This window comes from Centropristis striata, chromosome 7, assembly GCF_030273125.1.
Source record: "Centropristis striata isolate RG_2023a ecotype Rhode Island chromosome 7, C.striata_1.0, whole genome shotgun sequence".
Lineage (NCBI taxonomy): Eukaryota > Metazoa > Chordata > Actinopteri > Perciformes > Serranidae > Centropristis > Centropristis striata.
The window spans coordinates 37,277,523-37,302,760 of record NC_081523.1 but is presented as its reverse complement, the minus strand read 5'-3'; the positions used below and the strand labels follow the sequence as shown (position 1 = coordinate 37,302,760).

The 25,238-nt window shown below is 36.0% G+C and overlaps 1 protein-coding gene across 1 annotated transcript in view; it reads right to left on the bottom strand.

The window, feature by feature from the left end:
* Positions 1 to 21,752, bottom strand: part of zgc:110329 (uncharacterized protein LOC550500 homolog) — a 33,113-nt gene extending 11,361 nt beyond the window's left edge. Inside the window, exons 1-5 of the mRNA XM_059336433.1 lie at positions 21,441 to 21,752; positions 9,869 to 10,054; positions 6,550 to 6,624; positions 5,244 to 5,339; positions 3,771 to 3,887 (exon numbers count right to left, since the gene is read on the bottom strand). Coding sequence (XP_059192416.1) covers positions 3,771 to 3,887; positions 5,244 to 5,339; positions 6,550 to 6,624; positions 9,869 to 10,054; positions 21,441 to 21,527 — 561 coding nt within the window. The 5' untranslated portion in view covers positions 21,528 to 21,752. The remainder of the gene's footprint in view (positions 1 to 3,770; positions 3,888 to 5,243; positions 5,340 to 6,549; positions 6,625 to 9,868; positions 10,055 to 21,440) is intronic.
* Between the last annotated feature and the right edge of the window lie 3,486 nt (positions 21,753 to 25,238).

Genomic DNA, 25,238 nt, shown 5'->3' with positions numbered 1-25,238 from the left:
CGTGAACTTAAATGTCTGCAAAATGGTTGCAGCTCTGACAGGTAGGAGCCGATAACAGCGGAAACCTAGCCAATGTTCAGCTTACCTAATCAACTCCTCTATCTCTGTGGTGTGTTCATGTGTGTGTGAGTATTGGATGATTCTCTCATTAATTTCTACAGCACAGCTCCACTGCTTCTAGAGGCATTATCAGTGTTTTGGGCTGAGGGACAGCAGCGATAACCGGCACACAGAGGCTCGGGAGAGGGGGCCGCCAGGGTCTCTAAAGTGAGAACTCTGGCAAAGACCAATGTTTGAGACAGTTCACTCACACAATCAATTACGTCTCTGATGTGCAGATTTTAAGTGTCTCTTCTTCCTTTGATAAGGCAGGAGACATTTCTAACAGCGAGTGGTTTTTGGGTTTGACCCACGTCTCAGCAGGGACGAGGATTATCAAACAGGAAGTCTGCAACCTCACTGATACTTTGATGGAGGATTACATGGTATCAATGCTACTTACCTAGCTGGACTGGTTACTCTGAAATGTACCCTCGTCTTAGAGTAGAAATAGCAAGTCTTTGTGAACATCGTCAGTCCAGTGTTTCCATTTTAACTTAAATGCATCAATCTTGTACACTTTGAGCGCTAAACACAAACAGCAAACACCTCACACGGCATTTTTCACAGTTGGGAGATACCGTGATGTAGAATCTTTATGCCCCCCGGAGAATTCGTTTTTTCCCATAAAAAGCCCAAATTTGTTGGCCTCTCACACATTCTAATGCCACTACTCCATCATATACAATGATCTTAATCATTGCAGATTTCAATGAATTATTGTAAAGGAGAATATGGGTCCTTCTATGTTTTATTTAAGGCATCTTATTTTGACAGTATTCTTGTAAATTCGGTGGTGGATTCTGTTAACACACTGTGCTCTTATTCTGAAAGCTGCATGTGTTTAGCGACAGGAAGTAATTCAGATCGTTATTCACACACTATTACTCCACTCCACTATTAAAAGTCCTGCATTCACAAGTTAAGTAAAAGTACAAAAGTATCAGTATTAAAATGTCCTTTAAGTATCAAAAGTAAAAGTACTCATTATGCAGAATGGTCCCGCTCAGATTGTTTTATATATTATTATTATTATTGATGCATTTATGTAAGCAGTGTTTTATTGGTGTTAGAATTAACTACTTAATATGCTGTTATGTCATATAATTTATAAAAATGCATAATCATTTAAATATGATGTTAAATCTCGACCTGAAAAGTAACTAAAGCTAGCAGCTAAATGTAGTGCAGTAAAAGCACTCGTGCAGTAAAATACTCAAGTACAATTTTAAGGTACTTGTACTTAACTTAAGTACAGTGCTTGCGTAAATGTACTTAGTTACATTCCACCACTGCATACCTCTACTGATCAAAACTGCTTCCAGTCATTGAAATGACTAGAAACGGCAAATTACTGTGTATTAGTCTATGCATGATTTCACACATAACCAGTTCCGTTCAGGTTAAAGCAATTCTGGTGCATTTCTCCACTTGGTTCACTTCAATTAGTCTGGTGGAAAAGCTGTCAATCAAACTCTTGTTTGCCACCATTTACGATACACGAAGGCCTTTTCTCAATTATTAATGTTCATAGTCCATTATTGGTACCACTTTAGATTAGGGAACACATATTCAACATTAATTAGTTTCTTATTATCATGCAAATAAGTAACATATTGGCTCTTAATTAGTCATTATTAAGTTCTTATTAATGCCTTGTTCTGCATGGCCTTATTATACAATTAGTAAGACATTAACTAAGAATTTTCCCTCAATAACCTCAGAATTATTGCTTATTAGTAGTAAGTGAGGAAGTTGTTGTATACGAGTTATGATCTTAATATGCTTTACTTTGTATGGACTTTATAATCTCTACATAGCAGTGAACGAAACCATGGAAACAGAAAATAGCCACCTTCTCCAGACCTTTGACTTTTGGATGATTGGATGAGGATTGGTAGATTGTAATAAGCATATTAAGATCATAACTCATATACAACAACTTCCTTATTTACTACTAAAAAAAAAAAAAAGCAATAATTCGGTTATTGAGGTAAAACTCTTAGTTAATGTCTTACTGGTTGTATAATAAGGTCATGCAGAATAAGGCATTAATAACTACTTAATAATGACTCATTAAGAGCCAATATGTTACTTATTTGGATGCTAATAAGCAACTAATTAATGTTGAATATGTGTTTCCTAATCTAAAGTCTTACCCAATTATTTATTGGTGAGCAAATTATAACAACAGAGTAGACAAATACGTATGATGCTGTAATGTGCTGCAATATTTGCCATCAGTCCCTGGAATGTGTTTCATCAATTGACCTATGGCTAAGCCCCGCCCCCTCCACTCACTCGGACAAACTGTCAACATTCGGTGACGGGCGCTATGGCAGCTGTGACAGTCGGAGAAATTTCACAGGAGGCAATTAATCATTTTTGGAGACAGAAAAATTAAATATCATCTGGAAGTCACCAAAAGGGCCTTCATTAACAGGTTAGAGGTTTTCACTCGTCTTTTCACCCCACTGACACCGCTCATTCTGGTGCTTGTTGTAAACAAACAGAGATCGCTAAGTGAACACCTCCTGCAGCAGCAGCACATACACACTGTACTGCTACAGAGCTAACTGTTAGCCTGTTAGCACATACACACTGTACTGCTACAGAGCTAACTGTTAGCCTGTTAGCACATATACACTGTACTGCTACAGAGCTAACTGTTAGCCTGTTAGCACATACACACTGTACTGCTACAGAGCTAACTGTTAGCCTGTTAGGACATACACATTGTACTGCTAGAGAGCTAACTGTTAGCCTGTTAGCACATACACACTGTACTGCTACAGAGCTAACTGTTAGCCTGTTAGCACATACACACTGTACTGCTACAGAGCTAACTGCTAGCCTGTTAGCACATACACACTGTACTGCTACAGAGCTAACTGTTAGCCTGTTAGCACATACACATTGTACTGCTACAGAGCTAACTGTTAGCCTGTTAGCACATACACACTGTACTGCTACAGAGCTAACTGTTAGCCTGTTAGCACATACACATTGTACTGCTACAGAGCTAACTGTAGCTAACTGCACACCGTTGACCATTTTAAACTTAAAATCTCAAGAAAAAAAACACATAAAAACGACTGAAAACGGACTAACTCAAATGCATTTCAATGAATGTGGAAGCAGAGAATGTCCGAGTGTATTGAGTTAGCTATGCGCACTGTGATTGGCTCATCGCGTTAGGGGGTGTGGCTTAGCCATAGGTCAATTGGAGTTTATTTTTAAGCTGATGATGCATGATGGCCAAAACTGTCAATCACTGAGTTAGTGGTCAGTCCATATGATTTTATGTTTAATCCTCATGTTTTTTTGTAACCAATATTCATGGGGCTTCGTGTGAAAGCTTGTTTGTGCGTATGCGTATAGATAGATAGATAGATAGATAGATATACTTTATTTATCCCAAGCTGGGAAATGACAGTGTAGCAGCAGCATTACACACAGAGACAATAACACAATTAAATAAAAAGAACAATCTAGGCATACTTCAAGCAATAAAATATAAAATATAAAAAATACAATAAAATGTAATGTAAAAATAAAAATAAAGTGTCTAAAGAAGGAGTATGTATTAAGGAGTAGAACTCCAGTGCAGAATAAATATGAATATGGAGTATAAAAATGTTGGTGCTAGTATGTCTGCTGTCAGCACTCACCTTGTGGCGTACACAACAGGTGTATGGAACCCCACAGGCTAGTGGACCAGTACCATTGCAGAAATGGTACTGGTTGACTCCCCAGTCCTTATACTCATCCCCTCCACAACAGGAAAACTGGAGACAAAACAGTATGAATTTAAATGAGGGACGAAAACAAGCTCAAACTTTCAAATTTCTTATCATCTTTCTTACAATTTCTTTCTTGTAATCTAGACCTAGACGCTGAAGCAGATTGCCTGACCTCAGCTGCCTGCTGTTAGGAACCACACTGTCTGCACAAAGAAAACATTTTTACAAGCAGTGTGAAAAAGATAAAAGAAACTCAGGACCCAGGAAGCAAGATTGTTTGCTCTTCCTATTGACGTAGGTGATGAAAAAACTCCAAGTACCTGCTGATAGAAAGGCTCCAGACTGTGAAAATGGCAGTTTAGACAAGAAGAAACTATTTTTCAGCTCATGGTCAAAGGTTAAATACCCATTACTGTCAATTTGTTCTGAAGTTCAAGTTCAAAGAAACGGCTCCAGTGGAGCCAATACTGATGTACGGTTCCTGCTAGGATGAAATATGTATCTCAAAACAGAGACACATGAAACATTTCCAAAATGCCCCCAGCATTTGTCCTTTTATCCATTTATTCTGTCATAGATTTAGGATCTGCAGACTGCCATTACTAAATTGTCACCAACTTTTTTTCCTACCACATAGACAACACACCACCAGTACTTTAGTCAGTAGAGATACAAAAAGACTTTAAACTCTTAGTAATGCACAGTAATTTACTGTCCCCTAGCTGGTACAATGGCCATCTTTTAATCCTACACTTACATACCACAACAATATCAAACTAGAACATTTCTAAAGATATTTTAAGTGTGCTTGACTGTGGCCCGTGATTCTCACCCATACATTATTAGATTACAATTTGAACTGTTTTCAAAATGGAAAAGAGGAAGAAGTCATGTTAGATAAAAAAGCAAGTGTTGGTGTGTGTGTGTGTGTGTGTGTGTGAGTGTGCGTGTGTATGCGTGTGATAACGAGAATAAAGTCGAAGTCACAAGAATACAGTAAAAATGAGGAGAAAAAAGTAAAAATGAGGAGAATAAAGTCGAAAATTACAAGAAAGAAGTTGAAATTACAAGAACAAAGTAAAAATAACGAGAAAAAAATCAAAATGAGAAGAAAAAAGCCAAAGTCAGGAAAAAAAAGTTGAAGTCAGGAAAAAAAAAGTTGAAGACAGGAAAAAAAAGTTGAAGACAGGAAAAAAACTTCTAAATGATAAACAAAAGTCAAAGTCAGGAAAAAAAAATCAAAATGAGAAAAAAAAAATTCTAAATGAAAAAGAAGTAAAAAAAAAAAATTAAGTCATGAAAAAAAAGTCGAAATGAGACGGAGATGAAACTGTCCATAAATATAAATGTATAAACAAATAAACCTGTGTGGACATATTTTCTAGATGATAAATATCAAACCTTTTGTTGCATATAGTCCAGGATGTTTTTGAAGTCCAGATCATCGTAGTAGTGTTTAATTCCTTCCCGTACGCTGCTCTGGAACAGGGCAGATGTCTAGACAGAATAAAGAGGCAGAGACACAGAGGAGAGGTGGTCATTCTCATGAGCACAAGTAGCGACATAATCTCTACAAACACATATCTCCATTTACAGACGGAATCTGTAGTCAAAAGGGAAAGACTTTGGTTCTGGTTTCTGTTTGTAGTCTGAGTAATATTGACCAATAATGTTTGAGCAGGCTATCGCTGAATGCAGGCAAAGAGTGCATGTGGGGAGCAAAAGAGGTGGAATGCATTGGCTAAAATGCAATCATTTAAACTTTCCGTTAGCTTATTAGTAGGGCCGGGACTTTAATGCGTTAATTAAGATTAATTAATTACACAAAAATTAACGCGTTAAAAAAAATTGACGCATTTTACGCACTTATTTTTGCACCGCGGAACATTTCTCACTGGATGAGTTTCAGACGGACCGATTATACTGGAGCACCAACTAGCGTTGATGAGTTGAGACAACAACAAACCACAGTGAACATGAAGGAAGAAGCTGATGAGACCTTTGGTTGGCCCCGTGGATGATGGGACATTTAGTTACTAAAAACCAACGGATGGAAGCGTCCATAAGAGCATGGTTGTGTTGCTATGCAACAAAGAATTCACATATCATCATAGCAGCACATCCAGCCTCAAGTATCACCTCAATGCTAAACATATAGCAGCTAGCGGCTAGCGTGCTAGCTAGCATGGATTGTGTTTTACTTAAAAAACCAAAGTATTCTAGTTTACAGAAGGTCTACCTACCTATAGGCTACCTGGATTTATGAAATGTACTATATTTATAAATATGCTATTGCTACACTTAATGGCAAAAATTGCACTGGTCTGTTGGACTTCAACAAAAATAAACCATATTTTTGTTGCTTAAGCTTATGTATTCAGTCATTATTCAATGGTATAAAATGCGATTAATTTCGATTAATTAATTACAAAGCCTCTAATTAATTAGATTAATTTTTTAATCGGGTCCCGGTAGTGTAAACAATGACGAGCCCAAGGAAAAACAAATCTGGGCTGGATATCCATTACATGCATTATCGTGATATCCACCAGCTACAGCAGAACCTCAAAGATATTGGTGCTTGCCCCCCAAAGGCTCAATTGTCCAAACTAGGTAGTGAGAGGTCTGCGGCTTGAGGCCATTTTTAAGGGTAATATACGGGGAATGTACAGGACGTGTGAACATGTGACACAAATAAAACGTTTACCTTCTTTTCAAAGATGAGAGCCATGGTGAGGCCGATGGCCTGGAGAAGCAGCAACACACAGAGCACACAGAGGAACTGTGGACGGGGAAAGATAACAGATTTATACAGTGCTCAGGGCAAATATTGAGCAGTGTTTCACAAACACATCAAAAAAAATATTTACATTGCTGCCAAATACAAATTCATCTTTTTATAAATCAATGGCACAAAGCAAGACATAGTGTGAAATGTATATTCCAAGCTGACCCTAAAGACTTGTACATCCATATCAGGAATAACAGAGTATTTTAATGAATCAGTTTGGCTAAAAATAAACCAATTCAAATGCTAATCCTTTCATATCTTATCAATTACTTATTGTTTTCAACCATAAGCTATCAAGGAAAGGCAAATACATACTCAACATCAGTGTTTCCCCTAGGTTTACAGCTTGGGGGGGGCGACCACATATTTTTCAACGTGCGTTTGCAAAATGCATCGATCTTTAAGACACTTTAAGAGCTACATGAGAGCAAACACCTCACATTACATTTTCACAGTGGGGAGATACCGTGACATAGAATCCCAAGCCAAAATTAAGTAAACTGTAAAAAATGTTTGTAGAAATTACAGTAAAACACAATCAAATTGCATCAGAAATAGGTCGTAAAATTAAATATTGTACATCACCGTAGTAGATACTTTTAATTACCGGTACTGTAAATCCAAGAATAGTATAAAACTTTAAAGTCTACAGCCATAAACTGTAGAAAACACAGTTTTTCATGCAAAGTCAATGGAGAAATACCATGATGACACAATTATCCTAAAAGTAATCGGATTATTCAGTATAAATTACAGTTTTTGCTGATATTTACATTTACATACGCTCACTGTATTTTTTACGGTGATGTTCTGGCAACGCCAGACTATATCACAAATGAGATATAGCCTGGAGACCACCTATTCATTTCTCTGTAGAGGAGGCGTGGTTTACGATCCTCCAGAGCCGTTTATTGGGCGCTACAAATGTATATCATAAGCGTCTGTACTTAGCTCTTAGCCAATCCAGTGTTGGTGTGTGTGTGTGTGTGTGTGTGTGTGTGTGTGTGTGTGTGTGTGTCAAGGTTATAATAGTTTTGGACTTTTCATTAGTTTTAGTTTTAATTTCGTTGTGAATTTTTGTTTTCAAATTCAGTTAGTTTTAATTAGTTTTTAGAGTGAGTTTGCTAGTTTTAGTTTAGTTTTTATTAGTTTTAGTGTTAGTTTTTGTTTTTTTGTAATGGGGTATGTGCCTTCATTTCCTTTGGTTTATCCATCTCAGCCCCAATAAGGTTATTAATTCTTACAGTTCCGGATGTTTTGTATTTTGGTTGAAGTGTAGACATCCCAGTCTCAGTAAACATATTCACCATGTGTTCCTGCATGTTGAAATAGAAACACTGAATTATGTATGAAAAACGTTGACAAAGACGAAAACTAAGGACATTTTCACTATAATTTCAGTTAGTTTTGTAACCACACAATACAGTTTCAGTTAGTTATCTTTTTTTAAAAACTCTTGTTTTTATTTTTATTTTAGTTAACGAAAATGTTTTTTCAATTTTAGTTTTCGTTATTTTGTTAGTTTTCGTAAACTATAATAACCTTGGCGTGTGTGTGTGTGTGTGTGTGTGTGTGTCTGTGAGAGAGTGTTGCTTGCTGCTAAACTTCTAAATACAGGTGTTGTGTCGGAAATCTGTTCTCCGTCAAATGATGTTTCCTAAATGGTGTTCTCCGTAGCATCACCTCCGCGGTTGGAGTTAGGATTTCAGTTTAAGATTTTAAGGTTAGGCCTTGTAGAGAGAACTGTTTGGGGTTCAGGTAAACTTGGGCTCATGTTAACAACTTAAAGGAGGACTGGTTGGGGTCAGGGGTCAGTGTGGTGCAGGTTAAGGTAAGGGGGACACATATCGACGGGGAAACAGACTTTGACATAACACCGGTAACACACCGGCTTATAAAAGAGGCCGGCTTTTATTTACTAAAAATTGTTTTTACACCCGGTTACTAAATGAGGCCGGTCATTAATAGGGGCCCGGCTTTAAATTGAGGAAATACGGTATGAAATGATCTGGCGCTATATAGAAAATAAAATTAACTTGATCGTCAAGGGAGGGGCAGGGGATGCCGCCCCCCCTAATATAATGGTAGGGGAAACACTGCACATGAACAGAGAAATTTGTTCTTGCCACTCAAGTGGCAAGAACAAGAACAAAGTTAGTTCTGGCTAGGACGTTTCATACTTCAAGAGAAACTCAATTCTAATTTCTGACCAATCACATAACATTTGTGGGAGAGACCACACAAGAAAAAAGTTCTGCCCACATGATGTGTCAAAATGAGGAATTTATTCTCTCTCCCAGGGCTGCGAGACCAGAATGACATCATTCTGAGTACTAGATATTAATACATTCCCTAGTTCGTATTAGCCATAACTTGTGGAAAGCAATCTGCAAAATTTAGCAGGTAACACCTGTTATATCAGTGTGTCAGACACATATTCAATCAACACTTCCTATGTTCTGCTGCTATGTATAGAATCTTTAGAATAAATTAAGTTAACTGCAGCTTGTGTTTTCAGTGTGCAGCTGTGAGTAATTTAGGCAAATATATGAATATCTGGATTGAAGCCAAAAAGAGACATGTGTATGTATCATTTTCAGTTCTATTCCTCATTACCTCCTCCTTATAACTTAGCTGACAACCCAAATTATATACAGTACAGGCCAAAAGTTTGGACACACACCTTCTCATTCAATGCGTTTCCTTTATTTTCATGACTATTGACATTGTAGATTCATCAAAACTATGAATGAACTCATGTGGAATTATGTACTTAACAAAAAAAGTGTGAAATAACTGAAAACATGTCTTGTATTTTAGATTCCTCAAAGTATCCACCCTTTGCTTACTAGAATATAAGACATGTTTTCAGTCATTTCACACTTTTTTGTTAAGTACATAATTCCACATGTTTTCATTCATAGTTTTGATGAATCTACAATGTAAATAGTCATGAAAATAAAGGAAACACATTGAATGAGAAGGTGTGTCCAAACTTTTGGCCTGTACTGTACAAGTCTGAAAATTAAAAGGCTTCCCTTATTTTATTTTTTAAGCTTTGTGTATACATTCTGTACATTAAACATTTAAAGACATGCACTCATGCCCACACCTCCTCCTCCTCCTCCTCCTCCTCCTCCTCCTCCTCCTCCTCCTCCTCCTCCTCCTCCTCCTCCTCCTCCTCCTCCTCCTCCTCCTCCTCCTCCTCCTCCTCCTCCTCCTCTATCTTCCCTACCATGTGCAGCAGGGTCTTGTTGTCCCTGAGGGATCCCACCATGCCCACCACCGACACTGTAAACATCACCAGGCCCAGCAGGATGAGCACCACGGCAGGGGCCAGGAAAAGGCCCTCCAGGGTTCGATTCTTCTGCCTTTCTACTTCGGCATACACCCCCACACACAGCACACAAAGACCCATCAGCTGGAGGGAGAGGGAGAGAGAGAGAGGTTCATGAGATAAAAACCTTCACAATCCTCAGTGTGAAGAACAACAAGTGTTGAGCTTTCTGAACTGCCTTTTAATTCTCGTTCATCTTTTGAGAAGAATGTGAAGACTGCATCTGAAATTACAGATACCGCTAACTTTGACCCTTTGGAGTTTGGGGCTATTTTGTCGACTCCTTTTCATTCTGCCTGTATATAAACCGCTAAAAAAGATCTTTACTATGACGTGTTGATATCATTGTTTTCAGCACAACCTCATCTATAGGACCTGATCATTATTTTCATTTTGACTTACTGGATCAACATTTTGAATACAATAAAAAACACAAAAAAACAAACAAAAAATACACAAACACAAACATTACAAAAAACACACAAAAAATAAAAAAAAACACATTAAGATAACAAAAAACACACAAACACATGAAAACACACAAAGAAATTACAAAAAAAACCCCAAAAAAACTAGTAAACACAAAAGATTGCATTACAAATGCTGAATGCACACTGCAAAATTAGAAAAATCTCTGCAAAAAAAGTAAAATCACGTTACTACACTTGGTCAAGGTGTTTTGTTTTGTTTTTTTTACCTTTGCTGAAAAAGAGTTAATGCATTAAATTGGACATGGAAACTTCTGGAAAAGCCAAAACTTTAGAGAAAAACTGACAGCAGGACTCCATGCTGCTTCGTTTTTACGTCATGAAGAAGTCGTGCTCTGACTCTTTCTTGGACTCCAGAGGGTTAAATTATTTTTATAACCACTTTTATCGTTCCTCCTGCTTCTTGTTTTAGGTGTGATAAGAATTATCCTGACATTTTCTCTCTGTGTCTGATTTTTTTTTTTTTTCCAACAGACTTGAATGCAGATTGGCTATACCATCAGATTTAGCTACCAAACAGTGGTTTGACATACAATTTCAAAAGCTGATACTAAACCCTTTGATGCTCAACATGGGTTAAAAATGACCCACATTCATTTATCATGTTATTTAATGCTGGCTGTGTTTGATTATCTTTTTTTATTTTTTATTACAACTGATCATTATATCCATTTTTACTTTCATACTTTATGAAGAAAAATAGTTTTTGTATTATTACATCGAGTTTACACACATGGGTCAATAATGAAAATAATGAAAAGTGATACACTAATACAATTTATTTATTTCAAATCTTTGATACAAAGACGTCTTTGACATTACCGCTACACTGTAGCTTCTTCACGCTATGTTGATAATATTGATTCATGTTTAGAATGTTTTAAACAAAAATCTGGTGATATCTTAAAATTGATACATGCCAATAGATACATTTTTTTAAGAATTTGATTATGTGTCCTTCAGTACATCAAAATGCTCAATTGAAATCCAGACTAATGCAATTATTTTAAGTGGATTTGCTGCTTCTTAAAGCAGGATACGGCTCCAACCTAAATAAAAGTCTTTTCTATCCACTTAGTGGCATTATGCAGTGAATGAAGACGGTGGATTAAACAAGATAAGGTCAAGATTAGAGGCTGGCTGATTAATCTGTTCGACTCTTGCCATAAATGTGTGGCAGACGTTTTCCAATGGAGACAACATGAGAGAATTTTATGTTTTCTGTAAAATTGAAAAACCTGCCAATAGGCAGGGTGCCAGACTGCAGCCGCGCGACTACATTTTATAAGAAGCATCTGTGCGACTTGCAAATATAGCCCCGTTTTCTTTTCATCACCATTATAACACAGGTGCTGAGCCTAGATGTTTCATCACGACAGCCAGCCTGTCCGCGCCCTCCTACCCACCCACTAGATATGTGCGAGGCGCCGATTCGCCCTGGCGTAAATGGTGGAAGATCTTAAATCCCCGCCTCTCTCTCGGTCATGGCGGATGCCGGTTGCGGTTTGGATGCGTCAGAGCCCTTAGTAGGATAGTTAGTTAGTAGGCAGTTGAATAATTAATCGTCATGCGTCTCGTTTTCCCACTAACGGCAAAAACCTAACTTCACCTTCAGTGTGTCAAGCTATTGTCCCTGGATACCTGTAGTTTTCCCAGAGCGGATTTCCTCTGTGGCTGGCATATTGTCCACTGGATTCCTGAAAACTCCCGTGCTGTGTTCCAATACCCATACTTCCATGAGCACACCTAAACGTAGTACACTATCCGCACTTACTAAGTACGCAGATTTCAGCAGGTGAGTGTTGTTCCAAATCTAATACTACGTGGTGCACTCGACAGCCGCTGCGGCTCGTCAACTGCGAAAAACTTCCGGCTTTGAACGGCGAAAAAATTATCCTTTGTGTTGTTTAACCCATAAGAACCCAGACCCAGTTATCCTTAAAGGATGTGTTCTATAAGTGGACCACATGAACACATTTCTGATGTTTAAAAAAAAAAAAAAAATACAACCCCTAAAGATCTGTGATGTCACATGTATGTTACATTGAGTGTTTATGGTATTTATGTTTATGATATTTCTTATTTTACAATAGAAAAAAAAACTAGACACATTTTCTGCTGACAGAGACACAAATTTGCCTTTTTCTTTTGCATCTCCACAACATATAGGCCTATCAAATTTGTGACTTTAATTTGATCAAGAAATATGGTCAGAACAAGTTAAATGTAATACAGGACACCCTGTTAACGGATTGGAATTGTTAAATGGGTTTAAACTTAGCCTAGTAACAAAAAATAAGCTTTTTAAAATTAGCTACTTTTTCACATTTCTGTTTCCAGTCACACACATATTTTGGTCACTTCTTGTCAAAGTCACATGACCACCACACCAGGGTGTTGAGTATGTGTCACTTAGGGATTTAATGAGTTTAGGTGAAGCATAAAGCTGAATATGGGAGATTCTAGAAGATTTAAAGTGTTTGTTACACCCATGTCACCATGGGTTCTTATGGGTTAATCTTTACTTCTACAATCCGGCAATATGGCTCCATTAACGCAGCAAATGTGGAGAATGCGCCGGCGTCGTCGGCCGCCATTACAAACATTTTTTTCGAGCTGAGCGGCTCTGCCTGGCTCCGCCTCTTCCGCTACGTAGACAAGATGGTGGCCGTTGAGTGCGTATAGTGTACATCGTTCCACCGCGTTCCACCGCAGCGTTTTGACCGTTATGAGGGCAAGATCCGGGTCCTTTAGGTTCACTTCTTTTCGCCGCGATCGGAATCTGAACACCCTGCATACTCAAACTAAGTATAGTGAGTACGGGAAGTATGGAGATTGGAACACAGCTCAGGAGCAGTTTCCCCCTTGATCGACATAGTGCAGACACTGACTGACATTAATTTAAGGTACCGCATTGTTTTTCTTTTTCGCTGACGGAGTTTATTACTTCTTTGGTGGTTTTGTGTTTCTCCGGAAAAAGTTTTTTTTTTTTCTCTTGAGGAGGTTTTCATTTAAAGGTATAGAGGGTTTTTTTCCTCTCTCTTCCGCAGTCCAGACCTGTCTCCCATTAAAAATCTGTGGTGCAAATGAAGCGCAAAATACCATGACTGTTAAGAAACTTAAGTCATGTATCAAGCAAGAATAGAATATAACCTGGCTTTGAATCATATTTCTAATAACCAATATGGGTTGTCATTTTGAACATGAAGTGTTTTTTTGTCTTTGTACAGTTTTAATTAATTATATGTCACAATCAATTAGGAATGATCGCACTCTGTTGTATTAACATTATAGAAAGTGGACATCCAACTTTTTGGAATTACGGTTGTACGTTTTGTTGCAGCTCCTGTCCATCCGGTACATTGCTCAGCTTCTGTGCAGGTCCTTCTGCTCATGTCTCCTAACTGGGGGCATACCCACTTCAATCTACTGTAAGTAATACACTGACTGTAGATAAGTACCTCATAAAACCGCTCTTCAGTAAATTCAAACGATCCCTTTAAAATTTTTTAGAAATTGAACCAAGTCTAACCCCCTGTGCACACTAAAAACTGTAAAATGTTTGAAGAGCGAATGCTGACAAATGGAGAAGGATGCACCGCTGTTTATATTCAACTAATACAAGTAAAAAAACAGAAGTAACAAATTACATTTGCTCCCTGCTATTGATTTTCAACTGGAAACAGAGGCAATCTGCCTTAAGAGTGGAGTCTATCTACTTAATTCCATTTACTGCCACAACCGTCCATAAAGCACCGGCAGACATATTTGGCTTTGATCCAACGTCCAGGTCAGCCTTCATACCATCACTGCTGCAGTAATGAAGATAAGGAGGAGTATCGGACTTTGTAGAAAAGGATCTGATGCCATCACAAAACAAAAAGAAAAGAAAAAACAGGATTTGCTAGTCAAGTCAAGTCAAGTATAGTTTATTTGTCCCAACTTGGGCAATTTGTTTGCAGTCTAGGTGTATAAAATGTATAAATTCTAAATTAAAAAGACAGTTTGCAGAATCAAACCATTAAATTATAGCCATTTGGATTAAATGTTTAGGAATAATTGGTCAACACTGAGCAGTTTTTGCTCTCTCTCTATACAGCATTATATTACAGCTGGGTGATATATTGATATAAAAGATATATCGATTTATTTTTAATTGTGAAATGGAAATAGACCATATCGCATATCGATATAGTTAAATTTCCTTTTTCTTTCTTTCTATACAAATGCTGCCCTGACTAGGGTTTGTCATATTTAGTTATTTTGTTGTGTTCGTTATTCTTTTCTCATATAAATATATTTATTTCAGAAAAAGATTGGCCTATTTTATTTCATAGGCTATTTTTATTTAAGGTATTTTTTTTATTTAAATGTGCACTTTATGGAGCTTTGATGTAGAACAGGTACTCCTGTTGTTTCAATAAAAGTACTTTGACATGTCATATTTGGCTTTGACTTTGACTGAACATTTGCTCTAAGAAACTTGTAATAAAAAAATCTGGATGTACACTACCGGTCAAAAGTTTTAGAACACCCCAATTTTTCCATTTTTTTATTGAAATTCAAGCAGTTCAAGTCAAATGAACAGCTTGAAAGGGTACAAAGGTAAGTGGTGAACTGCCAGAGGTAAATAAAAAAAGGTAAGCTGAACCATAACTGAAAAATAATGTACATTTCAGAATTATACAAGTAGGCCTTTTTCAGGGAACAAGAAATGGGTTAACAACTTAACTCTATGGAGTCTTGGGCTATTTTGTCCATTTTTTAATTCTTTTCATGTCTTTGTAAGTCATTTTGTGTCTTTTTTTGGTCATTTTGTGTCTTTTTTTAGTCATTTTGTGTCTTTTGGTGTCTTTTTTTGTCATTTTGTGATTTTTTTTTACTTTCAAAACACTTTCATGCTCAATAAAGAATTTTAAATGTTGCAAATGTGCATTAATTTCAGAGTACACTGAGACATTAAACTGCATCATTTTCAATTAAATTCTGGAAAAGTTGGTGTGTTCTAAAACTTTTGACCAGTCGTGTACATCGTATATCGATATTCAGCCTTAATATATCAGGATATGACTTTTGGTCCATATCGCCCAGCCCTACATTATATCAGTCATCGCAGTACACTGAAAAGATGGGATGCTTTGCAGTTTAAGGGTTTCTTAGCTTCAAAAGAAGCTAGCAATCATTCTCTTGTTATGTTCTTGTATTATTTTTAGAATAATGTCAAAGATACAGTACAATTTAAGTAACCTTAATTGAAAGAGAGAAAATAAATAAATAAAAAACCAACCAGACCTACTTCTACTGGAGAAGGCAGGGTAATTGCCATTTACTTGACACCTGCAGCTTTATAGCCATCATAAGATCCCACTTAAATCATCACAACAACCAAGCTTCACATCACAACAGCAGAGATAGCTTTAATTACGCCTACACGTTTAGTTCGGGGCTAGAGGAGCTTTTGTCTGTTGAGCTTAGCTGGGCCACACTGTCCGATGTCACAGCAGTAAGAGGGAGAGCCACAGATCATATGAACGGGACTCAGGAGTGCTAATGGAATCAGATTGCTGATGTTTTGGAGTCATATTCAATAATGTGCTTTAGGGTGGAGATATATTCGACAAACACAGAGTCGGGCACATTGGTGGTGGTGCAAATTGAACATTATTCCGACAATGTTCCTGGAGTTCAAAGTGTTTTAGGGTAAGATGGAGCAACAGTTTGTGGTCTGGCAAGGCTTGTCAAGAATTTTCAACATGGTCTCACAGAAATCCGTGGAATAGCCACGGATTTCGCTTAACTCAAAATCCGTGGAATAGCCACGGAATCACTCAAATTTCCGTGAAACTGACACGGATTTCGCTACAATGCAAGTTAATGACAGTCATATTTTTCTGGCGAGATCTTCACCACAAAGTGATTATGTACATTCACTGAGTGAATATTTAGAAAATAAAACATATATTTCTCGCTAGAAATGTGACCAAAATCAATTTTTATGCAGAAACTAAGTCAAAATATTAATTTTTTCACTAAAAATGAGAGAACTGTCTGCTATGTTTTTTGTTCTGACCGCCGGGACCTTGAAAGTCACGTGACTTGGAACAAACCAATAGGAACAAATATCCATGGAATAGCCACGGGATGTGACTGTCATTAACTTGCATTGTAGCAAAATCCGTGTCAGTTTCACGGAAATTTGAGTGATTCCGTGGCTAGTCCACAGATTTTGAGTTAAGCGAAATCCGTGGCTATTTCACGGATTTCTGTGAGACCAGGTTCAGAATTTTATATGGCTTATTGCAACGTTCAGTTTTGTGCAGAAGTGCTCAGACAAACAACTTCACACATGACATTGTTCATCCTCAGGCCTTGAACAACACACCTGCCATGACATAGTAGCATAGCCTCTTCTAGCAGTGGTAGAGGCTAGGGCTGCACCATTATGGCCAAAATGATTATCAGGATTATTTTGATCAATATTGTAATCACGATTATTAATCATGTTAGGAAAACATCTGTATTTATATGGCACTACATTTAAACAAACAAGAGTGTCTGGTGAACACCTCCTGCCAAGTGTGTAATCAGAGAGAGAGAGAAATAGTAGGAAATGCTGAGCTTGGTATGAACCTTGATTTTATCTGTCTCACATTGACCATCCCATTACTGTCCTTATAAATGCATTTCTGTTTCTTAGCTCACCCTCTTTAGAGTTTGGAATAATATTCTCTCTGTACAACACCTTGACCTCATCACTTGGTTAAAATAACATTTGAAATAAGAGGCACCATGTGGTAGGGCTGGGCGATATGGACCACAAGTCATATCCCGATATATTTAGACTGAATATCGATATACGATATATATCCGGATATTTTTATCACAATGTGAGAGCAAATGTTCAGTCAAAGTCAAAGCCAAATATGACGTGTCACAAGTAATTTTATTTGAATTTATACTCCTGTAATTTTATGTTTATTTAAGTGAACATAAATACTGTATTACAACAAGAGTACCATTTAAAAAAAAATCAAAGCTCTATAAAGTGCACATTTAGAATAAAAAAAATAAATTAAATAAACAAAAATCTTGAATAAAAATAGCCTATGAAATAAAAAAGGGCAATCTTTTTCAGAAATAAATATATTTATATGAGAATTGAATAACAAACATTACAAAATAACTAAATATGACAAACCCTATTAAGGGCAGCATTTATATATAAAGAAAGAAAAAAATTGAACTATATAGATATATGCAATATGGTCAAATTCCATATCACATTTAAAAATATATCGATATATCTTTTATATCGATGTATCACCCAGCCCTACCATGTGGATATACTATCTGAATAATTAATATATAATTAGCTGTGAGTATACGATTCATTTTAATCATATTAAGAACCTGGACTGGTTTAATGACAAACAAAAGCGCCTTTTAGCCTGCTCCTGTTTTCTGTCAGCAAAACTATTTAGCCACATTATGGTCCCTTTAACTGGATCCAACACCCTGCACCACCGTGCTGTTAGCCAGTTATCCCTGGATATTATCTCAACGCCTAATGCAATTATTAAAATATCAGGATACTGCTTCATATCCCGATATATTTAGGCTGAATATCGATATACGATATATATCTGGATATTTTTATCGCAATGTGAGAGCAAATGTTCAGTCAAAGTCAAAGCCAAATATGACGTGTCACAAGTAATTTCATTGAAAATGTTTATTTAAGTGAACATAAATACTGTATTACAACAAGAGTACCATTTAAAAAAAAAATCAAAGCTCTTTAAAGTGCACATTTAGAATTAAATATTTTTTAACTATATAGATATATGCGATATGGTCAAATTCCATATCACATTTAAAAATATATCGATATATCTTTTATATCAATGTATCACCCAGCCCTACCATGTGGATATACTATCTGAATAATTAATATATAATTAGCTGTGAGTATACGATTCGTTTTAATCATATTAAGAACCTGGACTGGTTTAATGACAAACAAAAGCGCCTTTTAGCCTGCTCCTGTTTTCTGTCGGCAAAACTATTTAGCCACATTATGGTCCCTTTAACTGGATCCAACGCCCTGCACCACCGTGCTGTTAGCCAGTTATCACTGGATATTACCTCAACGCCTAATGCAATTATTAAAATATCAGGATACTGCTTCATATCCCGATATATTTAGGCTGAATATCGATATACGATATATATCTGGATATTTTTATCGCAATGTGAGAGCAAATGTTCAGTCAAAGTCAAAGCCAAATATGACGTGTCACAAGTAATTTTATTGAAAATGTTTATTTAAGTGAACATAAATACTGTATTACAACAAGAGTACCATTTTTTTTTTTTTAAATCAAAGCTCTTTAAAGTGCACATTTAGAATACATTTTTTTAAACTATATAGATATATGCGATGTGGTCTAATTCCATATCATATTAAAAAATATATCGATATATCTTTTATATCAATGTATCACCCAGCCCTACCATGTGGATATACTATCTGAATAATTAATATATAATTAGCTGCAAGTATACGGTTCGTTTTAATCATATTAAGAACCTGGACTGGTTTAATGACAAACAAAAGCGCCTTTTAGCCTGCTCCTGTTTTCTGTCGGCAAAACTATTTAGCCACATTATGGTCCCTTTAACTGGATCCAACGCCCTGCTAGCCAGTTATCACTGGATATTACCTCAACGCCTAATGCAATTATTAAAATATCAGGATACTGCTTCATATCCCGATATATTTAGGCTGAATATCGATATACGATATATATCCGGATATTTTTATCGCAATGTGAGAGCAAATGTTCAGTCAAAATCAAAGCCAAATATGACGTGTCACAAGTAATTTCATTGAAAATGTTTATTTAAGTGAACATAAATACTGTATTACAACAGGAGTACCATTTTTAAAAAAAATTAAAGCTCTATAAAGTGCACATTTAGAATATTTTTTTTAAAACTATATAGATATATGCGATATGGTCTAATTCCATATCATATTTAAAAATATATTGATATATTGATTTATCTTTTATATCGATGTATCACCCAGCCCTACCATGTGGATATACTATCTGAATAATTAATATATAATTAGCTGTGAGTATACGGTTCATTTTAATCATATTAAGAACCTGGACTGGTTTAATGACAAACAAAAGCGCCTTTTAGCCTGCTCCTGTTTTCTGTCGGCAAAACTATTTAGCCACATTATGGTCCCTTTAACTGGATCCAACGCCCTGCACCACCGTGCTGTTAGCCAGTTATCACTGGATATTATCTCAACGCCTAATGCAATTATTAAAATATCAGGATACTGCTTCATATCCCGATATATTTAGGCTGAATATCGATATATACGATATATATACGGATATTTTTATCGCAAAGTGAGAGCAAATGTTCAGTCAAAATCAAAGCCAAATATGACGTGTCACAAGTAATTTTATTGAAAATGTTTATTTAAGTGAACATAAATACTGTATTACAACAAGAGTACCATTAAAAAAAAAAATCAAAGCTCTATAAAGTGCACATTTAGAATTTTTTTTTAAAAACTATATAGATATATGCGATATGGTCTAATTCCATATCATATTTAAAAATATATTGATATATTGATATATCTTTTATATCAATGTATCACCCAGCCCTACCATGTGGATATACTATCTGAATAATTAATATATAATTAGCTGTGAGTATAGGATTCATTTGAATCATATTAAGAACCTGGACTGGTTTAATGACAAACAAAAGCGCCTTTTAGCCTGCTCCTGTTTTCTGTCGGCAAAACTATTTAGCCACATTATGGTCCCTTTAACTGGATCCAACGCCCTGCACCACCGTGCTGCTAGCCAGTTATCACTGGATATTATCTCAACGCCTAATGCAATTATTAAAATATCACGATACTGCTTCATTAGAAGACTTCCCTCAACCCTTGTACTAACAAACAGATTAAAATGTAGGAGAATGCATGGTGTGTGAAGAAGCAATGTCTATTTTGCTAGCTAGCCATCCACCAGCTAGCTAGCATCCAGAGAGCTCCAAACCAAACCTCATCAGAAAATATGCAGACTTAATATCGCATTGCTCTACAACAAAAACACAACATTGTTACCATTATTTATGACTTACTTCCTCATCATTATAACCCACTGGTAGATACGGCATGCATTATATCCAAACAGGCGGCAATTAATTGCAATAAAATCTAATTTACACCCTTCTCACGCTGTAAAAAAAAAAAATCTTTCCTGCCACATGCCATCACACTGTACAATAACAAATAATAACCTGGTTCATTACATACTGTCTATGCACTTTATGTGTTTTTATGCACACTGTTCATTGCACCTTATTTGTTTCATAGCACCAACATTTTTATACTGTATATTCATATTTATTCTGCACTGGAATTCTATTCTACTCCTTCTTTAGACACTTTATATTTCATTGTATTTTTATATTTTATTGCTTGAAGTATGCCTAGGTTGTTCTTTTTACTTAATTGTGTTGTCATTGTCTCTGTGTGTAATGCTGCTGCTACACTGTAATTTCCCAGCTTGGGATAAATAAAGTCTATCTATCTATCTATCTATCTATATAATGGTATTCAGGTGGAAGTTCACTGTGATTTGTGCAGAATTCGTGTTTTAAATTGAAATTGTCATCCAAAGAGTCGTAGTATTTATTCGACATATATGCCGATTTGTAGCCTAGATGGTGTAGATTTGTAATATTCCTGATGTTATGTTGTAAAAAGGAGTGTGCATGCATAGAGCAGATATTACATTAAAAATGCTAATATTGTGAATTAAGTTTGGCGAGATGACTCACTGCTGTGGTTTTCGTGTCTCCTACATTAGCAGACACTGTTGCAGCTCAGACTTACAATGTCACATGTAATGTCGATTTCAAATAAATGAACCATAACTTACCGAGAAGAGCATTGAATAGATATTTAAGGTGAATTTGATGAAGTAGTAGAAGTGGTTGGTTTTCTTCAGATCTGAGTAGGACGGCATGGCTGCAGCTAAAATGACTAGCAAGCTAGCTAGGTATCCTTCCTTTACTTCAGGCAATATCAAAACCAAAATAATAAAACATTAAATATTATTAATTAAATGAAGAACGCTTCTAAGAGAGCTAACTACATTTTAAATATGTAACAGCCCTCATTTCTCAGATACTATTGTGGGGATCCACCGAAACAGAATCACTTCCGTACGAGCAGCCAGGCTTTGTTTTGACTACATTCTTAAAGGGCCAGTGCACGATTCCTCAGCGTTTAATAGGATTTATAGCTACAGCTTTCTTTGTTACATCAACTATGTGTTTAGTGTATGGAAGTAAATCTGTGTCATCGGAGTTTGAAATAAAAAAGACATTGAATTTCTAGCACTATATTGCGGTTGAATTTCTTGTGGTTGAATTTCTTGTGGTTGAATTTTTTGCGGTTGAATTTCTTGTGGTTGAATTTTTTGCGGTTGAATTTCTTGAGGGTGAATTTTTTGCGGTTGAATTTCTTGCGGTTGAATTTTTTGCGGTTGAATTTCTTGCGGTTGATTTTTTTGCGGTTGAATTTCTTGCGGTTAAATTTCTTGCTGTTGAATTTTTTGAGGTTCAATTTTTTGCGGTTGAATTTCTTGCGGGTGAATTTTTTGCGGGTGAATTTTTTGCGGTTGAATTTTTTGCGGTTGAATTTTTTGCAGTTTAATTTTTTGCGGTTTAATTTCTTGCGGTTGATTTTTTTGCGGTTCAATTTCTTGCGGTTTAATGTCTTGCGGTTTAATTTCTTGCAGGTGAATTTTTTGCGGTTGAATTTTTTGCGGTTGAATTTCTTGCCGTTGAATTTCTTGCGGTTGCATTTTTTGTGGTTGCATTTTTTGTGGTTGAATTTTTTGCGGTTGAATTTGTTGCGGGTGAATTTTTTGCGGTTGAATTTTTTGCGGTTGAATTTCTTGCGGTTGAATTTTTTGCGGTTGAATTTTTTGCGGTTGAATTTCTTGCGGTTTCATTTTTTCGGTTGAATTTCTTGCGGTTTAATTTTTTGCGGTTGAATTTTTTGCGGTTGAATTTCTTGCGGTTTAATTTCTTGCGGTTTAATTTTTAACGTTGAAAAACATTCAGATACATAATTTCAATGCATAAATATTCAGTGCTAGAAATTCAACGTCTTTTTTATTTCAAACTCCGATGACACAGATTTACTTCCATATTAGTGTCAACTAAAACTACCTATTAGGCATATATATACATTTTATATGGTGATATATCAGTGTTTATGGTTTGTGAAACATCTAAAATTATACTAATATACCAATTCAAACATTGGAAATAAGCCTGTATTATGAGACGAGATGACATGAAAGAAAAAAAATATCTACCGATTAAAAATTAAAAGGCATTTTATCCTGGGTCCTCTTTTGTTCTCGCTGTGCATTAATAATGTTTGTGATCATGCATCAAATGCCTCATTTCATTTCTATGCAGATGATACAGCCATTGGTTGCTCAACCCCTTCCCTAGTTCAGACCCTTAAATACCTGGAATCTGCTTTTGATGTGGTTCAATCCCATCTAGCTCAACTCAGGTTGGTATTGAATGCGGAGAAATCAAAACTTATGATCTTTTCAAAGGGTAAAGACTTGAATTTGCCAAAGATAATTACAGTGCAAGGTGATGAAATTGAAAGGGTCAGAAGCTATCATTTAAACCCCATATTGAAAGCCTTGTGACAAAACTGAAACTAAAATTACTGACTATTTTTCAGAAACAAATCAAGTCAAGGAAATATTTGATTTCTGCAACTTGTTTGCCTCTACTGGATTACGGTGATCTGCTTCTTATGAATGCAACAACTCAGAGCCTAAAGAAGCTGGACTGTGTTTATCATTGTGCTCTGCATTTCATTACTGGCTTTGGAAACGTCATTGTTCTCTGTATGCCACGGCTGAAATGCCATCTTTGTATGTTGGCAGGCTCTCATTGGTTAGTTTTTATCTATAAATGTATTCTTGGGCTGCTTCCCTCTTACCTATGTGCATACATGTGTTGAAACAAAACTAAACTACGCTCTCAAATCATTGTACATTAAACTGAGTTAGGTCAGAAAGCTTTTAGTTACGCCGCTTTATCATGGAACAATCTGCAAAATGAATTGGAATTGTCTGAGTTGATCACAATCAGTGAATTTAAATCGATTCTAAAGGATAAAGAAATAATTTCCCTTGGACAGTGTGTTGCTCGTTATAAGTCTCTACTGAGGCTCCTTCAGTGTTGTGATGCTGGAATTGTATTTAATTGTTTATGATAACTGTGTTTAAATGTTGTAACTTGCCTCTTTTTATGATGCTTTCTTGGCCAGGTGGCCAACGAGACTTTTAACTGGTTAAATAAAAAAATAAAAAAATAAATAAAAATAATATATATATATATATATATATATATACACAGTACAGGCCAAAAGTTTGGACACACCTTCTCATTCAATGCGTTTCCTTTATTTTCATGACTATTTACATTGTAAATTCATCAAAACTATTAATGAACACATGTGGAATTATGTACTTAACAAAAAAGTGTGAAATAACTGAAAACATGTCTTGTATTCTAGTAAGCAAAGGGTGGTTACTTTGAGGAATCTAAAATACAAGACATGTTTTCAGTTATTTCACACTTTTTTGTTAAGTACATAATTCCATATGTGTTCATTCATAGTTTTGATGCCTTCAGTGAGAATCTACAATGTAAATAGTCATGAAAATAAAGAAAAACGCATTGAATGAGAAGGTGTGTCCAAACTTTTGGCCTGTACTGTATATCAAAAATAAATAAATAATGAATGAAAATATAATTTACTGAAGAAATTGGTTCATAGTAGTAACAAAATTTCAGCTTACAGATATATAGCCAATGAGTTTTGTTGAAAGTAAAGCTGTTTAAGTTGCATTAAATCAATCAAATAAAATAAAATAAAATAAAATCAAAATTACTTCATTCATCCCCAAGGGGAAATTCAGTTAGTTTGGTAGAATCTCTTGAAGAATGAAAAGCCTGATGGCTGTAGGAGCGAAGGCTACTTCTTTCTTTTTATAAATTGAATTTGAAAAAGATATTCAAATGAATGTGACTAAAACAAACACATAGGCCAGAACATGCTTGCTTTTAAAAAAGTACAAGGTGAGAATTAACGGCAGCTGTAATGTAATACTTCTGGACTCAGTGCCCAGATAATCCGTCTTGCTTCAGGTTGCATCACTTGTTGCCACCACTTGTTGGATATATTTGGCATGCTTATCACATTACTGGTACATTTACAAATAGGTTTACACACTTGCAAAGCTGGCCATGTGTTCACCCAAGTGATTGTCAACACGAGTGTTATTACAGTTTTTCTCAGTCACTTTGGTGCATTTCTCACATCAATATCAACATTTGCACAACAGTAAATTCAACCTCCACAACATTTAGTCATTAGTGCTCATCATAGTAGCAGTTTCTCCTTACAACACATTACAAATGCTTTAGGACATGCATCATTCATACACCTCTCTGCTGTTTTATAACTGCTGCTTGAGTCATTACATACAAAAATGTTGAACTAGTTGTCAAAATCTCTCAAGCTAATTTTATACATTTTTTAAAATAAAAAAATAAATAAACATTGTTTGTAGAGAAGTGGCTTATCATTGGTTTCAAGCACTCAACGCTGAATCCTATGAACCCATAAACAC